At 58.9% G+C, this 22,163-nt stretch overlaps 9 protein-coding genes across 9 annotated transcripts; 4 read left to right on the forward strand and 5 right to left on the reverse strand.

Annotated features, from left to right (window-relative positions):
* Positions 1 to 357: 357 nt before the first annotated feature.
* Positions 358 to 1,465, forward strand: SPRG_20068 (hypothetical protein; the record flags this gene model as incomplete). Its single annotated transcript, XM_012344910.1, has 3 exons — positions 358 to 715; positions 763 to 839; positions 887 to 1,465. 3 exons carry the CDS (start codon positions 358 to 360, stop codon positions 1,463 to 1,465), a joined length of 1,014 nt encoding a protein of 337 aa, XP_012200300.1.
* Positions 1,466 to 2,313: 848 nt separating this feature from the next.
* Positions 2,314 to 6,746, reverse strand: SPRG_20069 (hypothetical protein; the record flags this gene model as incomplete). The annotated part of the gene is made up of 16 exons (XM_012344911.1): positions 2,314 to 2,472; positions 2,519 to 2,599; positions 2,648 to 2,918; positions 2,967 to 3,109; positions 3,159 to 3,338; positions 3,387 to 3,576; positions 3,633 to 4,948; positions 4,999 to 5,415; positions 5,464 to 5,539; positions 5,592 to 5,758; positions 5,809 to 5,901; positions 5,946 to 6,062; positions 6,106 to 6,224; positions 6,274 to 6,377; positions 6,429 to 6,507; positions 6,560 to 6,746. 16 exons carry the CDS (start codon positions 6,744 to 6,746, stop codon positions 2,314 to 2,316), a joined length of 3,699 nt encoding a protein of 1,232 aa, XP_012200301.1.
* A 472-nt stretch (positions 6,747 to 7,218) lies between these two features.
* On the reverse strand, positions 7,219 to 7,986 carry SPRG_20070 (hypothetical protein; the record flags this gene model as incomplete). Its single annotated transcript, XM_012344912.1, has 6 exons — positions 7,219 to 7,281; positions 7,333 to 7,397; positions 7,442 to 7,517; positions 7,563 to 7,705; positions 7,750 to 7,852; positions 7,891 to 7,986. The coding sequence occupies 6 exons, from the start codon at positions 7,984 to 7,986 to the stop codon at positions 7,219 to 7,221; spliced, it is 546 nt and encodes a 181-aa protein (XP_012200302.1).
* A 147-nt stretch (positions 7,987 to 8,133) lies between these two features.
* SPRG_20071 (hypothetical protein) lies at positions 8,134 to 8,656 on the forward strand (the record flags this gene model as incomplete). Its single annotated transcript, XM_012344913.1, has 5 exons — positions 8,134 to 8,244; positions 8,292 to 8,354; positions 8,395 to 8,459; positions 8,507 to 8,535; positions 8,586 to 8,656. The coding sequence occupies 5 exons, from the start codon at positions 8,134 to 8,136 to the stop codon at positions 8,654 to 8,656; spliced, it is 339 nt and encodes a 112-aa protein (XP_012200303.1).
* A 42-nt stretch (positions 8,657 to 8,698) lies between these two features.
* Positions 8,699 to 10,427, reverse strand: SPRG_20072 (hypothetical protein; the record flags this gene model as incomplete). The annotated part of the gene is made up of 9 exons (XM_012344914.1): positions 8,699 to 8,817; positions 8,865 to 9,033; positions 9,085 to 9,284; positions 9,333 to 9,451; positions 9,501 to 9,620; positions 9,715 to 9,806; positions 9,858 to 9,953; positions 10,003 to 10,193; positions 10,244 to 10,427. 9 exons carry the CDS (start codon positions 10,425 to 10,427, stop codon positions 8,699 to 8,701), a joined length of 1,290 nt encoding a protein of 429 aa, XP_012200304.1.
* A 4,071-nt stretch (positions 10,428 to 14,498) lies between these two features.
* SPRG_22183 (hypothetical protein) lies at positions 14,499 to 15,455 on the forward strand (the record flags this gene model as incomplete). Its single annotated transcript, XM_012344957.1, has 1 exon — positions 14,499 to 15,455. The coding sequence occupies one exon, from the start codon at positions 14,499 to 14,501 to the stop codon at positions 15,453 to 15,455; it is 957 nt and encodes a 318-aa protein (XP_012200347.1).
* Positions 15,456 to 15,544: 89 nt separating this feature from the next.
* SPRG_20074 (hypothetical protein) lies at positions 15,545 to 18,556 on the reverse strand (the record flags this gene model as incomplete). The annotated part of the gene is made up of 16 exons (XM_012344915.1): positions 15,545 to 15,561; positions 15,592 to 15,712; positions 15,761 to 15,865; positions 15,913 to 16,006; positions 16,050 to 16,273; positions 16,320 to 16,604; positions 16,657 to 16,795; positions 16,846 to 17,117; positions 17,165 to 17,215; positions 17,261 to 17,332; positions 17,377 to 17,470; positions 17,517 to 17,653; positions 17,706 to 17,801; positions 17,847 to 17,975; positions 18,019 to 18,110; positions 18,154 to 18,556. 16 exons carry the CDS (start codon positions 18,554 to 18,556, stop codon positions 15,545 to 15,547), a joined length of 2,331 nt encoding a protein of 776 aa, XP_012200305.1.
* Positions 18,557 to 19,014: 458 nt separating this feature from the next.
* Positions 19,015 to 20,088, forward strand: SPRG_20075 (hypothetical protein; the record flags this gene model as incomplete). The annotated part of the gene is made up of 6 exons (XM_012344916.1): positions 19,015 to 19,102; positions 19,147 to 19,307; positions 19,355 to 19,453; positions 19,500 to 19,629; positions 19,682 to 19,785; positions 19,834 to 20,088. The coding sequence occupies 6 exons, from the start codon at positions 19,015 to 19,017 to the stop codon at positions 20,086 to 20,088; spliced, it is 837 nt and encodes a 278-aa protein (XP_012200306.1).
* Positions 20,089 to 20,091: 3 nt separating this feature from the next.
* SPRG_20076 (hypothetical protein) lies at positions 20,092 to 22,113 on the reverse strand (the record flags this gene model as incomplete). Its single annotated transcript, XM_012344917.1, has 3 exons — positions 20,092 to 20,140; positions 20,179 to 20,536; positions 20,589 to 22,113. The coding sequence occupies 3 exons, from the start codon at positions 22,111 to 22,113 to the stop codon at positions 20,092 to 20,094; spliced, it is 1,932 nt and encodes a 643-aa protein (XP_012200307.1).
* Between the last annotated feature and the right edge of the window lie 50 nt (positions 22,114 to 22,163).

Raw genomic sequence — 22,163 nt, forward strand, 5'->3', positions numbered from 1 at the left:
GAGTTCATGAATACCACGTGAGCGCTCAACACTAGCACATGCAAACGTGCAAGCTCAACCAGAGCGATGATGCATCGAAATGGACACGGTGCGAGGCGGCTCGACCCAACGCTGCCAATGTTGCTGCTGTACTTGTGCGTCTGCCGTCTCGCTGCCGGAGGGCTAGTGGAGCCGTAGCACAATCCGACTCGAGACCTCTGAATAGAAACGCAATAAAGACCGTTCGTATTCCAGCCATGTGGTCTCCGTGGCGATCCCTTTCATGTCAATTCACCAATCAGCATCGTCGGCGCACAAGAGGAGCCAATCCGATGGCGACGTGTTGGGCTGCAACCACCTTGCACTTTCTAATTTTCAATGGGCCGCGGCAACTCGGTGGCTGCGCCGCCCGCGCTCGTCGACGGCCTCCTCCTCGCCACGCTCTGCGCCGAGTGCGTCTCGCTCGTGTACATCCTCGAGCGCGACCTCCTCCTCACGCTGCTGGGCATGCTGCTCGTCGTCGCCGTCGCCATCTGTGTCGTCAAGGCCAGCTTTGGCGCCGGCGGCGCATGGTTCTCTCGCACGTTCCTCGCGCATCTTGGCGATCCGCTCAAGAAGCGCACGACGCTCAAAAAGTTCACCGAGCAGTCGTGGCAGCTCGCGATCCACGTCTCGATGACAGCGCTCGAGCTCGTCGTCGTCGCCGACAAGACGTGGTGGGCCGACACGCGCTCCAGTACGCCTCTCTCCATGGCCGCTCTTTTCGTGACACGGTTGCCCTAGTGTGGAACCCCGAAAGCGTCACGTGCGATTTCCCGACGCACGACTACTTGACCGAGCTGCTCTACATGGCGCAGCTGGTAGGAAGTCTCCGAGTCCTTCTTGGATTTTCGATTTGGGATGTTAGGCGATCTGGATCTACACGGCTTTTTCCTGCAAGTTTCTCGAAGAAATCCGAAAGGACTATGTCATTATGATGACGCACCACGTCGTCACGATTGCGCTCGTCTCGTGGAGCTATGCGCAAGGGTACCTTCCGATCGGGGTGCTCATCCTCCTCGTGCACGACGCGTCCGACATTCCCGTCGATCTCATGAAGATGGCCAACTACTTGAAGCTCGGCGGCGCCCGCGGGTTCTTCGTCACCGAGATCCTCTTCGCGATCGTGCTCAGTATGTGGTTCGTCGTGCGTCTCTACCTCTTCCCGACCAAACTCATCAACTCGGCGTTCTGGGAAAACCGTGAGGCGTGCATGGCGTCGCTCACGGACGCCCACGACCTTCGTATCCTGCGCTTTCCCGGCGTGCCCATGTGGTTTGGCTTCAACGCGCTCCTCCTCACGCTCCTTGCGCTTCACATTTGGTGGGGCTTCCTCCTCGTGCGACTCCTCGTGACCGTCATGACCAAGACGGCGCACGACACGGCCAAGGACGAGTACGAAGGCACGTCGTCCGACGATGACGACGCCAAGGACAAAACCGACTAGACAAGACGGTTGAAATGGCATTCACTGATGGCTTTGTGGTTTGCGCGCATCTCTGACGAGCGAGTGTTGGATCGCGCCGTCGAGAAAAAGGACACAGATGCATTGAGAAAGATGAGGTTGTGGCGACAGACTGCTGTCTGCAAGGGAAACGAGGTGCATTGAAGGCGGCTCCGTACATGGAAATCCACCGAAACGTGGGGGAAGGACAGTCGTCGGTGCTGCTACAGTCAATTGCTACTAAAGCAATGGAAGGTAAGAGCTTGGAATCGCTTCAGTGATATCGGGAAGAGGTCGATGACCCGATTCGTTGGCAGCTTCTGGAGATAGAGAATGTCGAGATAGAGACCATTGCTCTGGCAGAAGACGTCGCGACTGGGCACCGTGATTGTCTGACCATGTCTTATCGGCAGCTGGTCCAACATCGCTGGGCATGCCGAAGGGTCCATCAGTCGCAGAATGGGGTCGTCGGGTAGTAGCAGCAGGACATGGACGGCTTGCGGCTCGTGCGCCAAAGCAGCAGGTGTTACTGTAGCGCGCGGGGCTAAAGCTCGTGTTGGGTGAAACAAGTGGTTACGGTGGTGAGCGAGGGCTTCAAAGGCGCTCGTCTGAAGAGACGCGTACCATGAGCTCGGCTCAGAGTTGACTCAAAGTACTCGTCTGTGCGAAGGCGGGCGGTTGGTAAACTGCGATCGTCAACAAAACTCGATGACGAGACGAGGAATGCGTGTGGTGCTTGCTTCCTCCGTCGATGCATACGGTACCAAAGGCGTCCACACTTATGCGCTCGATGGCACCATTTCAAAGGATGCATTGAAGACGAAACTACATGTGTTGACTCCACCGTCGAACTACTCCATGGCCTCGTCTTCGTCCTCGTCGTCGAAGACGACCTTGGCCTTCTTTGTGCGCTTCGCCCGCGGCTTGCGGGGTGTTGCGCCAGCGGCCGGCTTTTTGCGCTTCTCGGCCGGCTTTTGGCTGTGGTACGACGCCTCGGCATCCTCTTCGTTCTACACCAAGAGACTGAAACTCAAACAACTGAGCCTCAGCACGCACCTCGTTGGCCCGGAGCGACTGGATCACGCGCTCGAGCTCGTCGACCGTCTCTTTGAGTTCGGGTTTGCAGAATTTCTTGCACTGCAATTCATCTGAGCCCCTCGGACAAGAGAAGACGAGCGAATTTACCTTGGCGACGATTTGCTCAAACGACTCGTACACCGTGTCGTCCTGGAGACACTGCTTGAAGACCTTCTTCTGCTCGAGAAGCTTCTTGATCGCCTTCTCGTTGAACGAGAGGTTCGAGAGGCAGAACGCGAGGTCCCGCCACTGGGCCTTCTCCGTCGTCGTCACAAACCGCTGGCACATCTTGTCGACGAGGCTTTCGTTTTGCTTGTCTTTCTGGATAAAGCCGATCAAAAACTTGGTGATTTCCCGGAACGACTCTTTTGAGAGGTCGCTAGACACAGAATTCCATCACGTCCGGCAACTCGCGTCGAGTTGCTACCTCGTCGAGAGTCGACCGATCGTGTCGGGCAGCATGTTGTAGATCGGGTTGTTCCCGCGCTTGGACAGCTCGTGGAAAAAGAGCTTGGCGAGATCCTTGATGCGCGCTTCGTCGTCGACCAAACAGAGCGCGATCTCGCTAATCTATCCCAATTGATAGTTTGATACTTGCACAAAAGAAAGAACAACGTACTTGGCCCTTGACCTTGACCATGTCGTTGAGGATCAAGTGCGTGAGCACCATGATCGTGTTCTTGCGCACGTTCGTATCGATGTCCCGCAGCCGCGCGTAAATGTGTGACGTCCACGGCTCGACGAGGTTCGGAAACCGGAACGAGAGGTCGCCGAGCGCGACCACAATGTTGCAGCGCACCTACCTCCCACGCATCAGCGACTTCATCTTGAACGTATCCACACGTACGGACGGCTGTTCCGACTCTTTGAGCTTGGTGAAGACGAGCGGGAGGTTCTTCTCGCAAAAGTCGGACGAGATGCACATAAATTTGCAGAGTGCGACGGTTGCCGTCTCCTTGATCATCTCGTCGTCAAAGCAGCCGTCTTCGTTGGCGACGAGCCGCACCAGAATCGGCCCGTACGCACCCAAGAGGTTCCTACGCACCCAGAGTATGAGGATGACCTCTGTATACCTTAAAAAGGAGGACCGTACGTGCCAACGATTTCGTGCTGCGTGAGTTCCTGCAGCATCTCTTCGTCGTGGGCCTCGATCTCGGCGGTCATGCCGAGTTCTTCTTCCATGCTCTGTTGCGGTTCGTCGGCCGACGGCTTGATCTTACTGCGGGCTTCCTTCACCGAGCTCGCGACTGACTCGACGTACACGGCCATGCGGATCGCGATGTGTCCCAAAAGGAACACAAACTTGGCGAGCTCCGTCGCGGTGCACGCAGCGCCCTCCATATCTTCGTCAGTTTTCGGAAAGATCATGGCCGACCACGTCGCAATGACGTCGCCGCACGGCTCCTCGGGGTACTGGCACACGTGGAAAAGCGCCTCGATCGCTTGCTGCGCCGCATCGAACCAGTCGGCGTTCGTGTCTTCGTTCGTCGTCAGAAACGCTTGGAGGCGCATGACGAGCTTGCCAATGTGGTCAATCATGTTGGCGCCGCCCGACTTGTCCTTGAGGTTCCAGCGCTGCAGCATCTGCGACGTCGCGCGCACGCACAGCCAGTTGTGCTCGGCCTGCACGCGCGGCCCGAGCCCGTGCTCGAGCAGCAAGAGAAGGCGCGTGTGGCGGTGCGTCGTTTTGGTCGTTGTCAGCATCGAGAGCAGCCAGATCGCGTGGCCAATCGTGTGGCACGACGACTCGGCGTTGCAGAGGTCCCAGAGCGCATTGATGACGCGCTCCGGAATCATGTGCTGCGCATGCAACACCGAGAGCAACTGCTCGAGACACGTTGAGTCGCTGACGGTGCAGCCGTCCAGTAGCGTCAGCAGCGTCTTGGCCGCCTCGGCCGGCGTCAGCTGGGTGTCCGTGTTGGGCACGAAGAAGAGCACCGACTGGAACGTCTTGAGGACCGCTTCTTGGATCGACGGGTCGGTGCGCCAGATGAGGATGAGCATGCCGCGGATGCCTCGCGTTGCTTGCTGGAACTTGAACGCGTGCGCCGCGTGAAAGAACGCGATCGCTTCGAGCACGTCCGAGCTCGTCGAGCTGCGCAAAAGCTGAATGAGAAGCGGGATCGCGATCTTCTCCATGATGTCGATAAACTCGAGCGCTTGCGCGTAAAAGTTGTAAATTTTCTTGAGCTTCTCGAGCTCGAGCTCCTTCTGCGTCTCCTTCTCTGCGATTTGGTCTTCGTTGAGATGGATGCCCGAGATGCGTCGCGTCATGGTCTCTTCGACGTCGTCCATCAAGACGGCTTGGAGACCTTTCATTTCGTCCGCGATCCGTGCCATGTGCTGGACGTAGTAGCTCCGGTCGAGCTTGCCTTCGAACGGGTTGTGCTCGAGGAGCGACGTGAGCAGCTGCATGCTGTTTTGCGCACGGTCGCCGTCTTGTCGCTCATGCGCGCGACCACGAGCTTGGTGAGCGCCGGCTTTTGCAACAGAGGCACCGCATCGCGCTCGACGAGGTCCTTGAAACACTTGAGCACGTGGCTGCGAGCGAACGAGTTGACGTCGTGGACGCGGTCTTCCAGCACCGCGAAGAGCGAGTCGCGCCGGTTCTTGGAGAGGACGCGAAACTTGTCGTCGACGATGACGCGGCCTTCGTCATCCTCGTCGTCCTCGTCGTCGCTCGCATCGGGTTGCCCCTCGGACGTCGCGGACGCGAGTCGCTCCGCCTTCTTCTTTGCTAGCCGGTCGGCGACGAGGATGTTGGTGACGGCCGAGACGACAGCGTTTCGGAGGTAGTACGACTCGGCGTCCAAGAGCGGGAGCACGATTGACAAATTGGCGAGGACCACGGACGGCATGAGCTTGGAAAGGTGCGTCTAGGGGCAAAGCACGTTCGGCGCATGTTCGCCACACGATCCACGAACGTACGAAAAAGCCGACACGTTCTTGGTGCCCGAGACATCGCGCGACGATTCCCGCTGGCGGATTTTGGCGATTTCACTAGCCATACCGTGTCCACTTGATAATTGTGTGATACAGACACGTCGCATACTTGATGAGATCGGCGGCGATTTTGGCGTTCGAATGCTTGCCTTGGAGGAACTGGATCAAGTCGCCGAGCGGCACCGAGAGGTGCTCGTGCGCAAAGATGAGCTCGAGGAGCGACGTCGTGACCGTCACGTGAACGCTGGGCACGCGCAAGAGACACTCGGACACAAGCTACACCAACGTGGACATGTTGTGCATCATACTACAGCCTCAATACGTACGTTGTAGCAGTGAAACTTGAGGGGCTTGGACCGCATGAAGAGGGGGCTCTCGAGGAGCTGGAAGACGGCCGTGCAGTAGACGCCAATGAATTCCTACCGCCTTCGTTGGGAAAAGAGACAGCTAAAAGCGCGTTGACCTCTTCGGGCAATCGCATGTTCCAGAGCGCGAGGGTCTCGTCGCAGAGCGACTTTTGCAGCGTCTCGACGCTGTTCTCAAACTGCTTGGCCCAGTGCACCATCTTGGACTTGGCCGCCTACACGATCTCCAGCGGCGGCGATACCAACCATCGCGCCTACCTTGTCCTTCTTGTGCACAATATCTTTATCGTGCTCGGCCGTGAGCTTGGAGATCTTCATGAGCAGCTGGCACAAGACGTAGGCGGCAATCTTGAGGGCGTTCCGTGCGCGGCGAGAGTCTACAAGCATGTTCCGCATGCGCATCAACCCCCCACCACGATTGCCTACTCTCTTTTTTGGAGCGCCGAAGGAGCTTGACAATGTCGCTGAGCGCCGAGTTGGTCAACAGCAGCAGCAGGAGCCGCGCTTCGTCGTTGAGGTGCTTGACCGCTCTAGAAAATGCATGTGTTGATGACCCTATCCAGGAACGTAGGGCTCCGTACTTGAGGAAGCTGTAGAGGACGTCAAAGGCCTCGGCGTCGGCAATGCCCAGTGGGTTGGCGTGGATCGTTCGCTGCAGCTCTATGCACGCAGGTCGTTGAATCGCCATGGCCATCCGACGTCGTCGTTGTACCCTTGAGCTGGGTCATGTGCACGGTCTTGTGGAGCTCGGCAAAGTCGGTCACGCTGCTGACGTAGATGCGGTCGCGCTTGACGAGCTCAAGGTCGTCCACGTGCAGCGGGACGATGAACTCGCGGATCTCGTCCTCGTCCTCGGACAGCATATCGTCGGCAGCATACTCGGCCTCGTCGTCGCTCATGGCGCTGGCTAATGGACGCCCCAAAATTGCTCTTTTGAATTTTTAAAAACTCGTATCCGGACAACCCTGTGTTTCAGCCAATAATACACGTGTATTTTTTGCCTCCACATCCGGAAACAATCCCCGATCTTGACGCTCCGATGTCCCAACCTCGCCGTGGCCATGCTTGCTCGTCCACAAGGCTGCTGGTGACTGCGCATATGACAGCGCGTGCATGGCGCTTCGCAGAGATATAGTGTATTGGCGCTGTTGCTGGCGGATCCAACGACTCGTATTGGCATGCTGGCCGTTGCGAGATTTGCAAGAGGCCCCTTGGAACGGCCATGCCAACCAAGCTCGTCCAAGCAAGGCCATACGTGCTGGCAAAGTCTTCCTGCTTCTTGTGGTAGCGACGATGGCGTCGGCCTGGCGAAGACGCAAATCGACACACAAGGCGTCCGGTCGTATTTACAGGACACCAAGATTGCATCAACTAGGCTGTCGCGAGGAACTTGACACCGTCGTTCTCGGGCGTGTCGCCATGAATGATGGCCGCCTACACGCAACATTGGGTGTTGATGCATATGGCCAGCACGACGACGACGACCTTGGCTTCGTGCTCGAGGACTTCAAGCGCTTTCCGGAGGAGCCACACTTCAATGCCGTAAAAGCCTACAGAGACGCTCCGATATGGATGCGAGATAGGGTACACGTACTGGCGCCTTGCGTCTCGTCGCCCGCGTGCAGCTCGTACAGCGTGTAGACGTTGTTGAGCATGCCATTGTCCTGGGCCTAGTACCGAGATGAGCCTTAGGCAGCGATGATGCATGAGAGTACAAAGGCATAGATCTCGGCGGCCCACTCGGCGGGCGACTTCCAAAAGATGCGGCAGCGCGTGTGTGTGTCGTCCTCCCACTCGCCGTTGCCGCAGCGCACAATGTAGCTCACGACGGCGTGGCGTGCTTCCATCGAGAGCTTGCCTAGAGACGTCATCCATGAGCCGGCTGCAGCATGTTGCGCGTACGGTCGATGTGTGTGTTTTCAAAGATCGGCGTCGTGTTGGGCGTGAAGATGGGCTGCTGCAGCGCGCGGTGGTACTCGACGACGAGCGACTTCCAGAGGATGAGCTGCTTCTCCCGCGTCGACCGGATCGGCTGCAGCCTACGGTCGCCCATGAGCTATCGCCTCGTCCGTCGGCGGCGTGCGTGAAGAAGGGCGGGAAGTGGTAGTGCTCGGGGAACTCAAAGCCTGCCGGCGTCATCGTGGCAAAGCTTTCTGGCAAGTCTGCGACCTGAGTTTCGGACGCGGTCGTCTCATTTCGGATAATGCCGAATCCAAGTGTCCCGGCATGTGTTTCCGGTAGGCAAGATCCGAAAGCCACCGCACCGGTTCGCAAGAAGATATTGCGATGGCGCCGTCGACGTGCTTTGAGTTTCCGTTGCTCAAGGACGAGGTCACGACGATCGTCCAGGACGCAGTGCTGAGCTCGCTCGAGGGCAAGGCGTACGACCAGGCCAAGGTGCGAGCCTTCGCCGCCGGCGCCGCCATGCCATCGCCCATGCATAGGTCAACGACTGGATCAACACGATCACCGCGTCCTGCATTGACGATCTCAAGCGGCTCTGCCAGGTGCGCTGTCGCACGAGGATGCCAGCTGCATGAATCGTAGAACTTCAAGTACATTGCGACGTGCTCCATCAAGCAAAAGAAGGGCGGTGGCCTCGACGTCGAGAGGTGCGTCGCTCTTGCATCTCGCTCCTCGCTGACGGCACGCTGCGTAGTGCGTGCTACTGGGACGAAAAGTCGGACGGTACGCAGAACCGCGGCTCTGACGTTGGTCCTTGACGCATAAGTGCTTAGGCGCGTGCTTTGTGACATGGGAGAACAGCTCCATGCAAGTTGTCATTAGCATTTATGGGATCGCCATTTAGAATACTATCGTCACAGCGTTGATATTCAAAAGAAAGATGCGATCACACGTCGAGCGGCCGGAACGGCATGCGCACACCGTAGTTGCCGGCTTGGCCCATCGTCTTCATCGTATGGCCGCCGTCGTAGAGGACGTCATTGGTCGCACTCCACAGCATGGCGCCTGCATCCCTTTCATGAGCCCCCGCTCTATCCTCTCTCGCAGTCTACCTTTGTACAGTGCAGAGCCGTTGTACGCGTTCTTGTACGATTGGCCCGGCGGCGGCACGGGCTCGACGCACCCGAGGCTGCTGCAGGCGCCAATGATGAGCTTGTCAGCGCCAATCGCGGGCACCCAGTTTTGCGGAATGCGGCGACTCAACATCGCCTCGTACCCGTCCTAGCATAGTGTATCGCTGGTATCCACTACGGACAAGAAAGAACCAAGTACCGTGGACGGGATGTTGTACAACATGATGTTGACCCAGTCGAGGAGCGGCGTGAATTTCTCGTCGTAACAGCGGAACCAGCCGCCGTCCGAGACGAGGCTGCAGCCGACATACCCGCCCTCTTGGCCGTCCAAGCTCGTCGGAAACTCATCCCACGTCAGCAAATAGCGCGGCTCATCCGGGGCCTGCATCGCGTCCAAGCCTGCACATGCAATATGCAAACCAGGCGGCCAGATATGGTCATGCATACCATTGCGCAGCGCCACGAGGTACTTGTACACGACAGGGGCCTGCGTCTCCTTCCATTTAAAGTTGGCTTGCGGCTGGTTCCCGCTCTCATCGTCCATGTCGATGCCATCAAAGTCAAACCTACCGCCAATATCATGATGACGCGGCGGGGTCTTGAGTGACGACGAACTTTTTGACGACCGAGAGCGACGTGCGTGTAAAGAGATCGAACGCCTTCTCGTCGCGTAGGGCGTAGAACGAGTCGCGGCTCTCGGCGCCGCCAATACTGATGAGCTGCTTGATGCAGCGCCTACAGCGATATCAGCCACGTCCAGTTGGCTCACAGAAGGTGCGTACATGCGCAATTCGGCCATGCAATTCAAGATCGCTTCGTCGTTCCAAACTGCAGCGACTGCGAGACTTCGCCCGTCATGCTCAGCGTCGCAAACGCCCAGTAGACGTGCGTCACATACTTGGTGTTGACTTCTTCCACGAGCTAGTACGCATGCGACCATGACAACACAGACCATACAAGCACAGCTCGTACGCGGGCGCAGTCCTTCTGACTCTCCCAAAAGACGGCAAAGACGCGGTCGTGGGGCGTTGTCGCAGGGCACAGTTGGCAGTCGTCGTGCAGCGGGTCCTGCGCGAGATATATATGAGCCTGTTTGAGAAAGAGACTGCGTGCGTACATAGTACTCGTGGCGCTTGCAGCGGCGGAGCTTGCGCGTGAGCTCGCGCCACGGCACCTCGCGCTCGACAGCGCGGCATTGCTCACCAAGGATGTTGTTGTCGCGGTACGTGACCTCGGACATGTTCAGGTCGACGCAGTTGTCGGTGACGACGATCGACACGAAGTACGCTACGGCGCCCATGATGGCCACTACATACATCGACGCATGAGCGAGATCCAAGCGAGTCGGCGCGTCGTACGGCCGGGCAGAAGCGGCCACAAGTGGCGCACCGTCGGCTTGAACGGCGCGGGGTCTTCGAGCATCGTGCTTCCTTCCGCGAGCACCGGGCACGAACCAATGAGCTCGGCGGTGGTGAGGCGGCCGTACGTTGGCGTGCCGCCTTGCGACGACGACGACGAAATGGGATTCAGGCCGCTCGCCATTCCGTTCTGGTTGCCGATCGATTCTTATTGGCGTGACGGCCGACCCGAGGTACAGTGCAGTAAACCATCTGTGAGTCACACGTCGGCAACAGCTTTCAACGCCTCAACGCACCGCCAACGCTAGCCACCTTACCACCGAACCACCACCTACGGTACCACCAAGAGCGGTCAGGCCTATAGCCTTCTCGACGCCGGCGCCCACCGAGCGAGAGACCGCAGCGCGAGCCTGTGCCGATCATCGTCGCACGACTGGCGATCGACCCGAACCGACTCGGCTTGAATTCGCTTATATAGTATCTAACTGCAAGCTTGCCCATGGACCATTGCATGACTGTACCGTTGAACGAGGCTCTTGTACAATGTAAACGAACGCAAGATGATACATAGCTCACGTGAAAAGCGACGCGATAGATGACTTGTACTTCTTTGGGAGGACGCTGCATCCTCGACACGGGAGGCATTGCCAGGGTGGAATGGATCTGTACTTATCTTGGCGAATGCGGGGCCAGCAGGTGGCCAGAAATTTGGAGGACGACGATGTGATTGGCTCAAATGTTTTTCCAACTCGCACCAGCAAGCGCTGGACCGATGTCGCATGGGCAATATCTTCCATAGTCCTCGCCGCCAACGGTGTACAATAATGTCAATAATCTAGGTGGCAATCGGCCGATAAGGCATGCGTACGCCGTAGTTGCCAGCACGCCCCATGGCCTCAGTCGTATGGCCCTTGTCGAAAAGCAGATCGGTCGTGCCACTCCACAGCATCGTGCCTAGTCCCGAGTCGTCAGCATAAAGATGTTGCCATTTTGCATACCTTTGTACAGTGCCGAGCCATTGTACGCATTCTTGTAGGCTTGGCCGGGCGGCGGCACGGGCTCGACGCACCCGAGGCTGCTGCACGCACCGAGCAAGAGCTTGTCGGCTCCAATCGCGGGGACCCAGTACTTTGGGATGCGGTGGTTCATCATCTCGTCATAGTCGCCCTACCCACGCTCTATCGGCCCGTCGCATGCAGGAGACGAGCACGTACGTTGGACGGCATGTTGTAAAACATGATGTTGACCCAGTCGACGAGGTCCTTGAGCTGGGGGGGAATGCAGCGCCGCCACCCGCCCGCATAGACCTGCGCACAACCCGCGTAGCCGGGCGCTGGCTGGTCAAACGACGACGGAAACTCGTCCCACGTGAGCAGGTACTTGGGTTCGTTTGGCTTCCGGATCGCCTCCATGCCTATAGCGTCGTCGTCGTCGTCCATCGTTCTAGCACTGCATTTGGTATACCGTCACGGAGGCCTTCGAGGTACTTGAGCACGGTCGGGCTTTGGTTCTTGAGCCAGTCGTCGCGAGCCTCCTTGGCGTTGCCCGTCTCGTCGTCCATATCGATGCCATCAAAGTCAAACCTACGTGCGCCGTTGTCGGTTGTCTGTGTTTTGGTGCTTTTGATCTACTTTTCACCACGTCGATGGACGATTTGAGGAAGCGATCGAGCGCCTTCGGGTCTTGCAGCGAAAGAACGAGTTGCGCGAGTCGGCGCCGCCAATACTGATGAGTTGCTTGATGCAGCGCCTAGCAAGCTAGGATGCGGAATGCCAGTCGAATCGCGTCCGTACATGCGAAGCTGGGCCATGCAGTGCTTGATAGCATCGTCGTTCCAGAACTGGAGGGACTGCGCGACATGGCCCTCTTCGTCGACAGTGGCAAAGGCCCAGTAGACGTGCGTGACGTAGCGCGTGCTCGGGTCGTTGACGAGCTACGTCTCGGTCCATATGCATCGTCACGAGCATCAAGAGCGTACCAATGCGCAGTCCTTCTGGGTCTCCCAGAAGACGGCAAAGACGCGGTCGTGGGGCGTCGGCGCGGGGCACAGTTGGCAGTCGTCGTGCATCGGGTCCTACGTCATCGACTCCAGTGATCGCACCGCCACCGGAATGCTTGAACGGACTTACATAGTACTCGTGCCGATGGCATTTGCGCACTTTGCGCTCCAGTTCGCGCCACGGGATCTCGTGGTGCACGGCCGAGCAGCTCTCGCCAAGGACGTTCTCCTCTGTGTACGCGCTCGAGTGCAGCGGCTCGTCGAGACAGTAGGTTTGGACGAGGCCTGCAAAGCCGTAGCTGACACCGGCGAGCATCGCGACTAATAGACAGTCAATGTCGAATAGCGTGGGCGAAGAGAGACGCACGGCCGAGAAGCAAGGGCCACGCGTGGCGGTACGAGGCCTGGAACGGCTTCTCCTCGAGCATCGGCTTGGCTTCCGACAGAATCGGGATCGACCGCCGCGACAGTGGTGTCGACGACATGGATGGGTTGGTCGACGCCATGCGATTAAACGAAATGGCTGCAGAGGCAGCTCTTGCAGGAAGAGACAGATGGGCACTTCGTGAGCGCAGACAGCCCATGCAAGCGATTGTCGACATGATGAGGTGACTGAGTCGGATAATACGCGTTGGGTTGGGTTCGAGATCCCATACGCGAGCTCCCGCTACAGCAAGCCATACTGTGTTGGGTGAGGACTCGCAGGATGACAAATTCCCACGTCACTCGAGAGCCCGCCGCTGCGCATTTTTATTTGGCCCCTGCGAGGCAGGTGCCGCGTCAGCTCTCAACACCTGGCACGAACTCATTCCACCCAACTGCATTACACCACGTGCAGTATCGCGCGAGGCGCGCGATGAAGCCGCTGATGAAGCCCAGAGTACATTCAAGCAGACGAAACGGGATGAGCGGAGCTCTTGGGCGTCTTCGCAACTCACCGACGAAGGGGCATGCGCAAGCATGTCCAACAACCAGAGACGTTGTCATTTGTGTTTGTCACTCGCTGACCTTTCTAGCCGACAGGCGGGCGTTCCCGCCATATACTTCTCCTAGTCGACAGCTTGGGCAGCACAGCAGTGTGTGTCGAAGTCGTCGCCGCACGAAGTAAAGCAGTGCTGTGAGGGAGCGTCCCCTTCACTTCTGTCCGAATTGATCATCACACGGGTCATTTGCTGAGCTCGTAAGAGTTTTCCATTGCCTCGAATCAAACTCAATCTCAACGGAGCATTGAATCCCGTCGACGCGCGCAACACGACTCAGGTTTGATAGACTGTCATAGTGTACTCGTCTACTGCAAACTTGGGCGGCGCAGTTGTCCGTGACGTCGTATAAAAGCATCGCGGAGATCGTTCATGTCCATGACGCCCGTATCAGGCGTCGATTGCTGCCTTTGCGCCCGGAGCTTCTTCGCGCTGCAGCCGCCGAATCTACGGTCGCAAGACCGCGCTGCCTTGTGCTTCTTCGTTGAAGGGGCACAGCGCGGGCAGAACAGAATGCTTTGCAAGCTGCTACACCATCGTGTGCTTGTGCCGTCTTGAGACTCGATGCCATCGGTTCGATATCAAAATCCCGCGTGTACCAGTGTATGGCAGCGTGACCAGGTAGACGACGCCGATGACTTGGACGGGTACGTCGGCGACCCATCTTCATATGAGTATGGGGCGTACATCGCCCTGAAGACGGCGTTGAAGCTGCGAACAAGAAGATCGTTGCACCCGCTTGCCGCTTCTATTGTGCCACGTAGTTGAAGTCGTGGCGCGAGGCTACTCGGATTTAAATTTTATCAGCTGTGACCCAAAGCGATACGATCTCTCCAGAAAGTCGAACATTCCTGCATGTCAGTAGGCACGGCACCCCTCTCGACTCGGCCTCATGGCACCTCGGCAAGCTGTGCATGTGATTCGACTTCCCTGCCACGCGCACGCTCCACTTGAATGGCTCGCACGCGCCAAATCCCATCAAGCGGTTGTGATGTCGAATCTGGATGCAATTGCATACGAAACCACAATTTAGTAGACTGGATTCTGGTCACCTCTCAGACTCTGTGGCGCTCTCCAGAACATGCATTGGACTAACAACGCGCCGCGGGCACGGCCGTGTGCTGCTCCATCGACAGCGCAGCAGGCGATGCCACGTGCGACGGTCATGGGAAGTTCCGCGTGCGAGGTCGGTGTCGTATCCGGATGTCCGGATACAACCGTGACACGGGAGCATCATGGCATCGCTTCATTCCGGTTTTTCGTTTCCAAATCTTTCATGACGCAGGACAACCTCCGCGAGGTGCTGCAGGCGACGGGCGACGAGGTCGAGATCCTCCGCGCGCTCCTGCGCTGGAGCGAGCAGAAGGCGACGTCGACCTACTCGAGCGTCAAGCAGCACGAGTACCCGGTCGTGGGCACCCTCTTGACAGCGACCGAGTCGGTGGCCAAGCGCGTGAACGCGACCGGCTGGCTCGGATCGCTCTACGGCTACGTCGACCCGGTCGCGGCCAAGATTGACCAGACGCTGAGCCGCCACGTGCTTAGCACCCTTAGCCTCCTTCTGCAAGCCAACGAGCCATCGTCGCCGACGACCAAGTCGCGGTCAATCCACGTAGTGCCGCGAGGAGTGCCCGTGACGGCGCCCGTCGCGGACGAGGTCACAAAGGAGCTGCAGCTCGAACTCGAGACACTGCGATCGGTCTTGCGCATGATCCGCCAAGAAAACCAAGGGCTACGCCACCTCGAGATGGAGCTCGAGGTCCTTCGATCGACCTTGCAGCGCTTCCATGACGAGAATGAAGAGCTGCTCCAAGCCAACACGGCAGCCAAGATCAAGACCCGCCACCTCGAGTCTGAAATTGAGACGCTTCAAGCGGCTGTGGCGGCCGCCCGCGCCGACGCGACAGCAGCGGCGAACGAGACAAGCGAGGCCAAGGCCCGCGCCAAGGCCCTCGAAGCCGATGTCGACGCACTCCGCGCGTCCCTCGAGTCGCTTCGACAAACCAACGCAACGCTCCAGCAGGAACTCATCGACGTGCACACGTATCGCGCGTCCAAAGATGGGCAGACCGTCGCCGACCTCGAGGCGCTCCTTGCCGAGAGCAACGTTCAGAATGCATTACTGGAAGCAGAAAACAAGCAGCTCAAGGTCGCGCGCGCCCGCGGCTCGTCAGGCGCTCAGAAGCAAAAGCACTTGGCTCGGACGCAGAGCATGAATATGACTGGCCTCTAGCATCGTCGTGAGCTGCTCCATCGCATCCTTTCCGTTCGAGAGCGCCGCCGCCAGAACATCGGCCTTGGACTCGTCCATGGTCAGCACGGTCACCGCGTCACTCGACCTAGTTGCATGTTTTGATTCGTAACTCGACCCTTTCTCTTCTCTGGATACCCGCGCAGGTAGGCCATGGGCTTGGCCGTGTACGGACGGAAGAGGCCGACGACCGTTTGCACGTCGACAACGAGCTGGGCGCGGCCGGGCGCGGAGATTTTCTACCAAAACTCGACACTGGCTGCAAGCGACCAAGCCCTTGCGAGTACCTTGTGGTGCAAAATGCTGTTGAGGAGATACTTGTCGAGCTCGGTCGCGACGTGTTTCCAGTACGCCTGGAAGAGCGTCGACGAGAGCGCGGTCTGGGCTTGCGCCTAGTGCAACCGCATCGACTTGGTGCTCTTGCTCCTGCGCTACATACCAAGTGCTGTGTGAGCAGCTGCAAGCCGTCGCGGAGCTCGCTCGATACGTCCGGTACAATGTACTCGGGTGCTGTGGCCATTGTCCACATGGGACTACAGTGTGCTTTCAGAGACAACGCTGCTACTCGGCGACTACCTGGCACGGTAGCGTGTTTCCCACGCGCCGACGATGGCCGTCACGGACGCGTTCAAGAGGTCGGCCTCAAGCGCCCCCACGAGCGTCCGGAAGAGCGTGATTTCGTTTTCAAACATGGAGCCTTCGAGCACCAGATCGTCCTCATTATTGCCATCGGCATGGTCGGTGGCCGTCTCGGGCGGCGTCATCGCGTCCGGAGCAGCCTTGAGCGAGTGCCACACACTCTAGAAGAACCACATCAGATCCTAGCGAAGCGTGCGCATTGCGTACTGAGCCGACGGAGAAAGCCGCCGAGAGCGCGGCCGTCGGCACAATGAGCGACGCTGGCCCCAAGAGCGCGTTGGTCACGACTTGAGCTTCTTCGCGCTTGAGAAGCGGGTTGAGATGCGCGAGCCCTTGGACGCGCGGGAGGCGCAACGCAGGGCGCTGGATCTTGGTCGCTTTCGCCATCTGCAAGAGCTCGACGAAGAGCGCCGTCTCGTCCCACTCGGTGAGCACGAGCCGCACAAAGTGACAGCTGTTGACGGCGGCGCAATACCGATGCCACGTCGGGTCCTAATGCTTGCGTCAGCATGACAGATCCATTTGGTTTCAAAACAGGACGCACGGAGGGCGCGTGCAGGGCGGCGTAGATCTTTTGGGTCTTGGCATGCGTCGCAAGTTGCGTGTACGAGTGCTGCAAGAACGGCTTGAGCACTTGCACAACGTACGCGTAGCGATGCGCGGGGTCCGAGAGCCCTTGAAACCTGATCACGTCGTCGTCACGACAGGTCATCGAACCGCAACGTCGTCGTACCGGTGCTTGAGCGCATCCAGGCAAGAGGCGACAGCGTACGCGGCGTTGGTGACGCGGAGATCGTCATCACTTGCAGTTAGCACGAGGTCCCACGCCGTCGCGTCTTGGAGGTACGTCGTGAGGAACGACTGCGCGTACTCGCGGTCCATCAGCGTCCAGAGGCCAAACACTTTGGGCGATTGCGCGACGAGGTCGAGGACAGTCGGGACCCGCGCGCGCTTCAAGTGCTGGTGCGGCTGGACGGCCACGTAGCCATAGTCGTCGCGCAGCGTCTGAGACAGAAGCGATCAGTCGGCAGCTGTGCCGCATGCACGCCAACCTTTTCGAACGCAACGATTTCATCGATCGCGTGGCACAGCAGCGGCTTGCTCTAGCAGCACGTAGTTAGGTCATCACCTCTTCGTACGCGCGATACCTCCACCACGAGCGGCAGCAGCGCCGAGACCTTGTGCCGCAGTGGCACCAAAAGACCTTGGACGAAGAGCGACTACACGCAAATGGCGTCAGCGCACGCAAGAAAAACGAGGCGACCATCGCGTCCAGCGAGTGCTTCTTGTCGGGCATCGACGCCGTCGCGTCACGCAGCGCCGGCGCCACGCACGTTTGTACAAAGGCGTAGTGTCCACTATCGCACCACGCGTGAGGTGCCATCATAGAGGAATCGCTCGTACTGAAGGGTCTCGAGGATGTATGTGAAGAACCACTCGGGCTTGGTCACGTCGTTGGTCTTTTGCTGCGTGTCAAAGTGATACCGAAAGCGACGCACAAGGGGCGAGAGGAGGCACTCCATGGCCCACAGGTCAAGACCCTACGGCGAATATGCATGCGTGAGCCATGCGCATTGACGCGAAATCGGTCACCGTCGCCGAGCTGTCGCCGATGGCCACGGACGCCAGCGAAAGCTGCAACTGCACAAGGCGGGCAAACGTGGCGCGAAAAGCTTCGCACGTGTCGGCCTACGTCGGGATTGAGTGTTTTGAACGGCCTGGAATCGGTACAACCATCGCCTCGCGCTCGGCGTCGCTCAGCGGACGCGGCCAGTCGAGGTCGCGCAAGAGGCTCTCGAGCTGCTGGACGTGGCAGGCTTGAAACGCGTGCGCCAAGTACGCCATGCGATCTGTAATGAGTTTCTACACAGTGGTGAGCACAAGACACAAAAGAGATCGAACGTACACGCAACTTCAAGTGCAAACTGGTCTCGAGACCAAAGAGCGTCGGCAGTTTGGCGTTGATGGCAGCGAGCGCCACGAGCGAGTCAATGTCGCCTACAATTCGATCACACACTGGCGATGCTGGTGTCGAGAGTACCGTCGGTGGTGTCCTTGGCGCGAGTGCTAATGGTCTCGACCTCGAGGAGCACGTTGAGGTACTCGACGTGGCGCTGCAAATGCACCAAGCGGCTCTTTTGAGGCGCAATGAGCGCGCAGAGATCGCCCGCATAGGCTTGCAACTCGCTCAATTCGGCATCGATGGCAGCGGCAGAGTCGGCCGCTTCGTGCATGTGCGCGTGCTGCTGCGCGATGTGGTGCTCCTCCTTCGCCTGCAGAGCGGGCAGCGCGCTTTCGATGGCGAGCTTCTCTGCGAGAAGGGCGGCCATCGCCTCCTTGGCAGTGGCCAGTAGCGCGGTCACTTGGCCCTTCTCGTAGACCTGCATCGACTCGAGCTCGGCCTCGCATTCCTGTAGGCGATCCTCCGCCGGCGCCTCCGTCATCTCGGTGTTCGACGCGTTGCCACTTGGTGAGTACTTTTGGCCAATCAGCGTCGGCATTTCGTTTTCGGATAAACCTTGTATACTCTATATAAAATCAGTTCACACAGTATCTGCATGATACCATGATATAGTGTGAAAAAAGTTTACGCTTCTAGTGTTAATACGTCCGATGTCTCTAGCTGTCGGTAGAGCAAGGGTTGCTCACCATCAACGCCGCTGATACTGCACGTGTCAATGCCGCTACGTCAAGTGTTTCATGCGGCGCTAATGCCGCAGTCGTACAAGTGCAGGAGCGGTGGCTGCGTCATATATAACATTATAAAAGTCCCAGACTATATTGGTGCGCGGGACAAAAGGTGTGGAGCGGCCATACCCAATTGAAGCCGACGACGATGATGCTCCTGCGACGCACGCTTCGCCGTCCCTTTGGCGCCCGCGCCATGGCCTCCTTGGTGAGCATGAACGTCAATGGCAATGCATGCCATGCCACGATCGAGAAGGCTGGCGATGACAAGAAGGTGCTCCTGTGCCTGCCCGGCGCGTTGGGTACGCGACTGCGTGCATGCTCCTCCTTGCTGATGCGTGTCTAGGCACGGGCGCGACCGACTTTGGCCCGCAGCTCGAAGCGTTCAAGAACGACTACTCGGTCGTGGCGTTCCACCCGGACATGGCGCACAATGCGTCCGAGGACTTTCTTGAAAAGCACGCGCACGACGCCGCCGCCTTCATGAAGGGCCTTGGCTACGACAAGGTAGTCGCGTCCGTGACGCCTCCATGGCATCTCATGGCCGCGTGTAGTACTCTGTCGTGGGCTGGAGCGACGGCGCGAACGCTGGCGTGATTCTGGCTGCCGAGTACCCCGAGCACCTCGAGCGCCTCGTGCTCATGGGCGGCAACGTACGGCGACGACGAAGCGGAGGACTACGATTCATGTGCTGTGCAGGCTTTTATCACGGACGAAGACATCGACATGTACGCTGCAGTGGCCGACGTCGCGTCGTGGGGCGCCACGCACCGCACCAAGCTCGCCGACGTCCACGGTAGCATCGCCAATTTGCAAGCGCGCTGGACCGGTAGCTCTTCTTGTGCGATGCAAGTCGCCAGCTGACGCACGTTGGATGCTAGAGTGGATCCAGACCATGACGCGCATCAACGAGAACGGCGGCGACATCTGCACGTCGTACCTGCCGGACGTCAAGTGCAAGACGCTCGTGCTCCAAGGCGAACTCGTACCTATCGTCCTCTGCTACTAAGCGGCAACATGTTCTCTGCCCTAGGATGCGCTCGTGCCGGATTTTCAAGGCGAGTACATGAGCGAGCGCATTTTGCATTCGCGGCTCCAAGTGCTTCCTGGCGCCAAGCACAACGTGCATCTTGCTGCGCCGGACCTGGTCAACGCGATCATCAAGTCGTTCTTGCTCGAAGCCGACGACAGTGCGACCCACAGCCGCGAGTTTGCGGCCATGCCGCCCAAGGACCCCAAGGCGAAGAAGGAAGCGGTGCCCGTGTACCACAGCGGACCGCGGTGTTAAAAATTAAAGGAAAACCCGCTCGGTGTCGTCTCGGCGACCGCCTTCCACGGCGCTTTCGTCGTAAAGTCCACGTTCGCCTCCATGTCCCACTCGAACGGCGCGAAATGCAGCGGGTTCTCAAACTCGAGGAGGTGCTCGTCGTGGAGGAAGATGAGCCGGCGCGCGTGCTCGGCCAAGTGGCGGTCGTGGTCTTGCCGCATGCACTCGGATGTGCAGTACGTGCACGTCTTGCACAAGGTGCAGCGCCGAAGCAGCGTCGTCTGGCTCGAGTCGCAGCTCGAGCATGCCACAATGGCCAACTCGGACGATGTCGCCTTGCGGTCCCAGATCGTCACCTCGTGCGCCGTGTCCGTGTAGTTGGGCAGCGCAATGCGCTGAAGAAGCGTAAAGTGCTTCATGACGTCGCACTCGAATTGACGGTCGCCCGTCTCGCCGTACCACTCGCCAACTACGCGCAATGATGATGAGCATATACAATCATACAAAGTTGGCAAGGGTACTGTGGATAAGGTACCGGCCCTTGTAGTGGCGGAGTGCATCGCGCGCCAGCGACGACTGAGGCGGCGCGCACAGCAGCAGCGTGCGGCCCTTGAGCGGCTTGAGCTCGAGCACCTCGGCGCCGCCTTCGTATACCTTGGTGAACGGCGGCACGATGGCGTCGAGGGTTTCAATGACCTCGTCGTCGTCGACGTCGATAGGCGCCATGTCCGTCGACCACTTGAGCTTGGACTGCTTGTCGAACGGAAGGATGTCGGCCTTCTGCTTGAGCAAGAGCGAGCTCCAGTAGCCAAGCCCGGCACCGATCTCGATGAGCGGCGAGTGTGCGGCGATGGCCTTGAGCGCGTCCGGGTGCGGGATCGCCGGCGCGTAGAGCTTGTCAAGCCACACACGCACGTTTTCGCGCCACTGCTGCAAAAGCGGGTACGCCGGCACCGACGCTTTCGGTTTGGCGACGACCTTGTGCTGGTTCATGCGCTGCTTCTTCGTCAAGCGCTTGTTGGCGTTGGTCGTCGAGCGGCCGAGGTCCGCAATGGCCTTGTCCATTTCGCCGCCCATGCCCATGCCTGGCTCGTAAAAGAGCTGGATGCCCTCACGCAAGCGGGCTTGGAGCATCTCAAAGAGCACGATCGGATCCTTATGGCGCTTGGAGATCTCGTACGGCGCATGGAAATCATCTGGAAGACCGTCGCGGAGGAGCTCGGTCGCAATGAAGACCTCGTAGTCGCGGTCCGACGATGCACCGTGCGTCGTGAGCAGCTGAAGGTACTCGTCCGGCGACGGCACGGCGCCGCAGCCACGACCATAGAGACACAGCGTCGTGTGGTAGATGCCAAAGTACATTTGGTCAAAGTAGCAAGCGAGCTTGATGCGCATCTCGGAGCGGCCACTCGCAGCGACCGCTTGCATTGCGGCCGTGATGAGCGCGTGCAGATCCGTGCTAAGCTTGGTCATGAGCGGGCGCTCCGCGGCAAACTCCTTGTCGTTCTGGTGCTTGATGAGGTGGTCCTTGAGGTGTTCATTCAAGGCGCTGGAGAGGAGATCGAGGCTCGCCTGCGTCCACGCGTGCGACCCGACGACCGAGCCGGCGAGCCGGCCGAGCACCACGATCGAGTGCATGAGCCCCATGAGTACTTGTCCATGCAGGCCCTTGGCGTCGTCGTCGCGCTTGGTGAAGACGAGCGAGTGGAGGAAGACGCCGTGGTCGCACTTGTGGCATTGGTCGTGCTTCTTCTTGTCGACGCTGTACCCGCGGCAGTTGCAGCCCGGCGACTTGCACGGACCGACTTGGCACTGCTTGGGCAGGAGCTCGAGAAGGCCGGTCGCGTCCATCTTGGCGGGCTGCGCCACGACGGCCGACGACTTGCGCTTCGAGGACGGCTTGCGCTTGGCAATGTTCTTGGCGACGTCGTCGTCCATCTCGAGGCCGTACTCCATGGCGACGGCGGCGATCTCATCTTCGATGAACGCTATCTCGCTCGCGCCGAGGCCGACGCTCTTCTTGCGCTTCTTCTCGCGGTTGACCATCGCTTGGCTTGTGCTTTGGCGGGCTTGCGTGGCTTCAATTTTATTGGTTG

The sequence above is a fragment of the Saprolegnia parasitica genome (assembly GCF_000151545.1).
Source record: "Saprolegnia parasitica CBS 223.65 unplaced genomic scaffold supercont2.20, whole genome shotgun sequence".
NCBI classification, from domain to species: domain Eukaryota; phylum Oomycota; class Saprolegniomycetes; order Saprolegniales; family Saprolegniaceae; genus Saprolegnia; species Saprolegnia parasitica.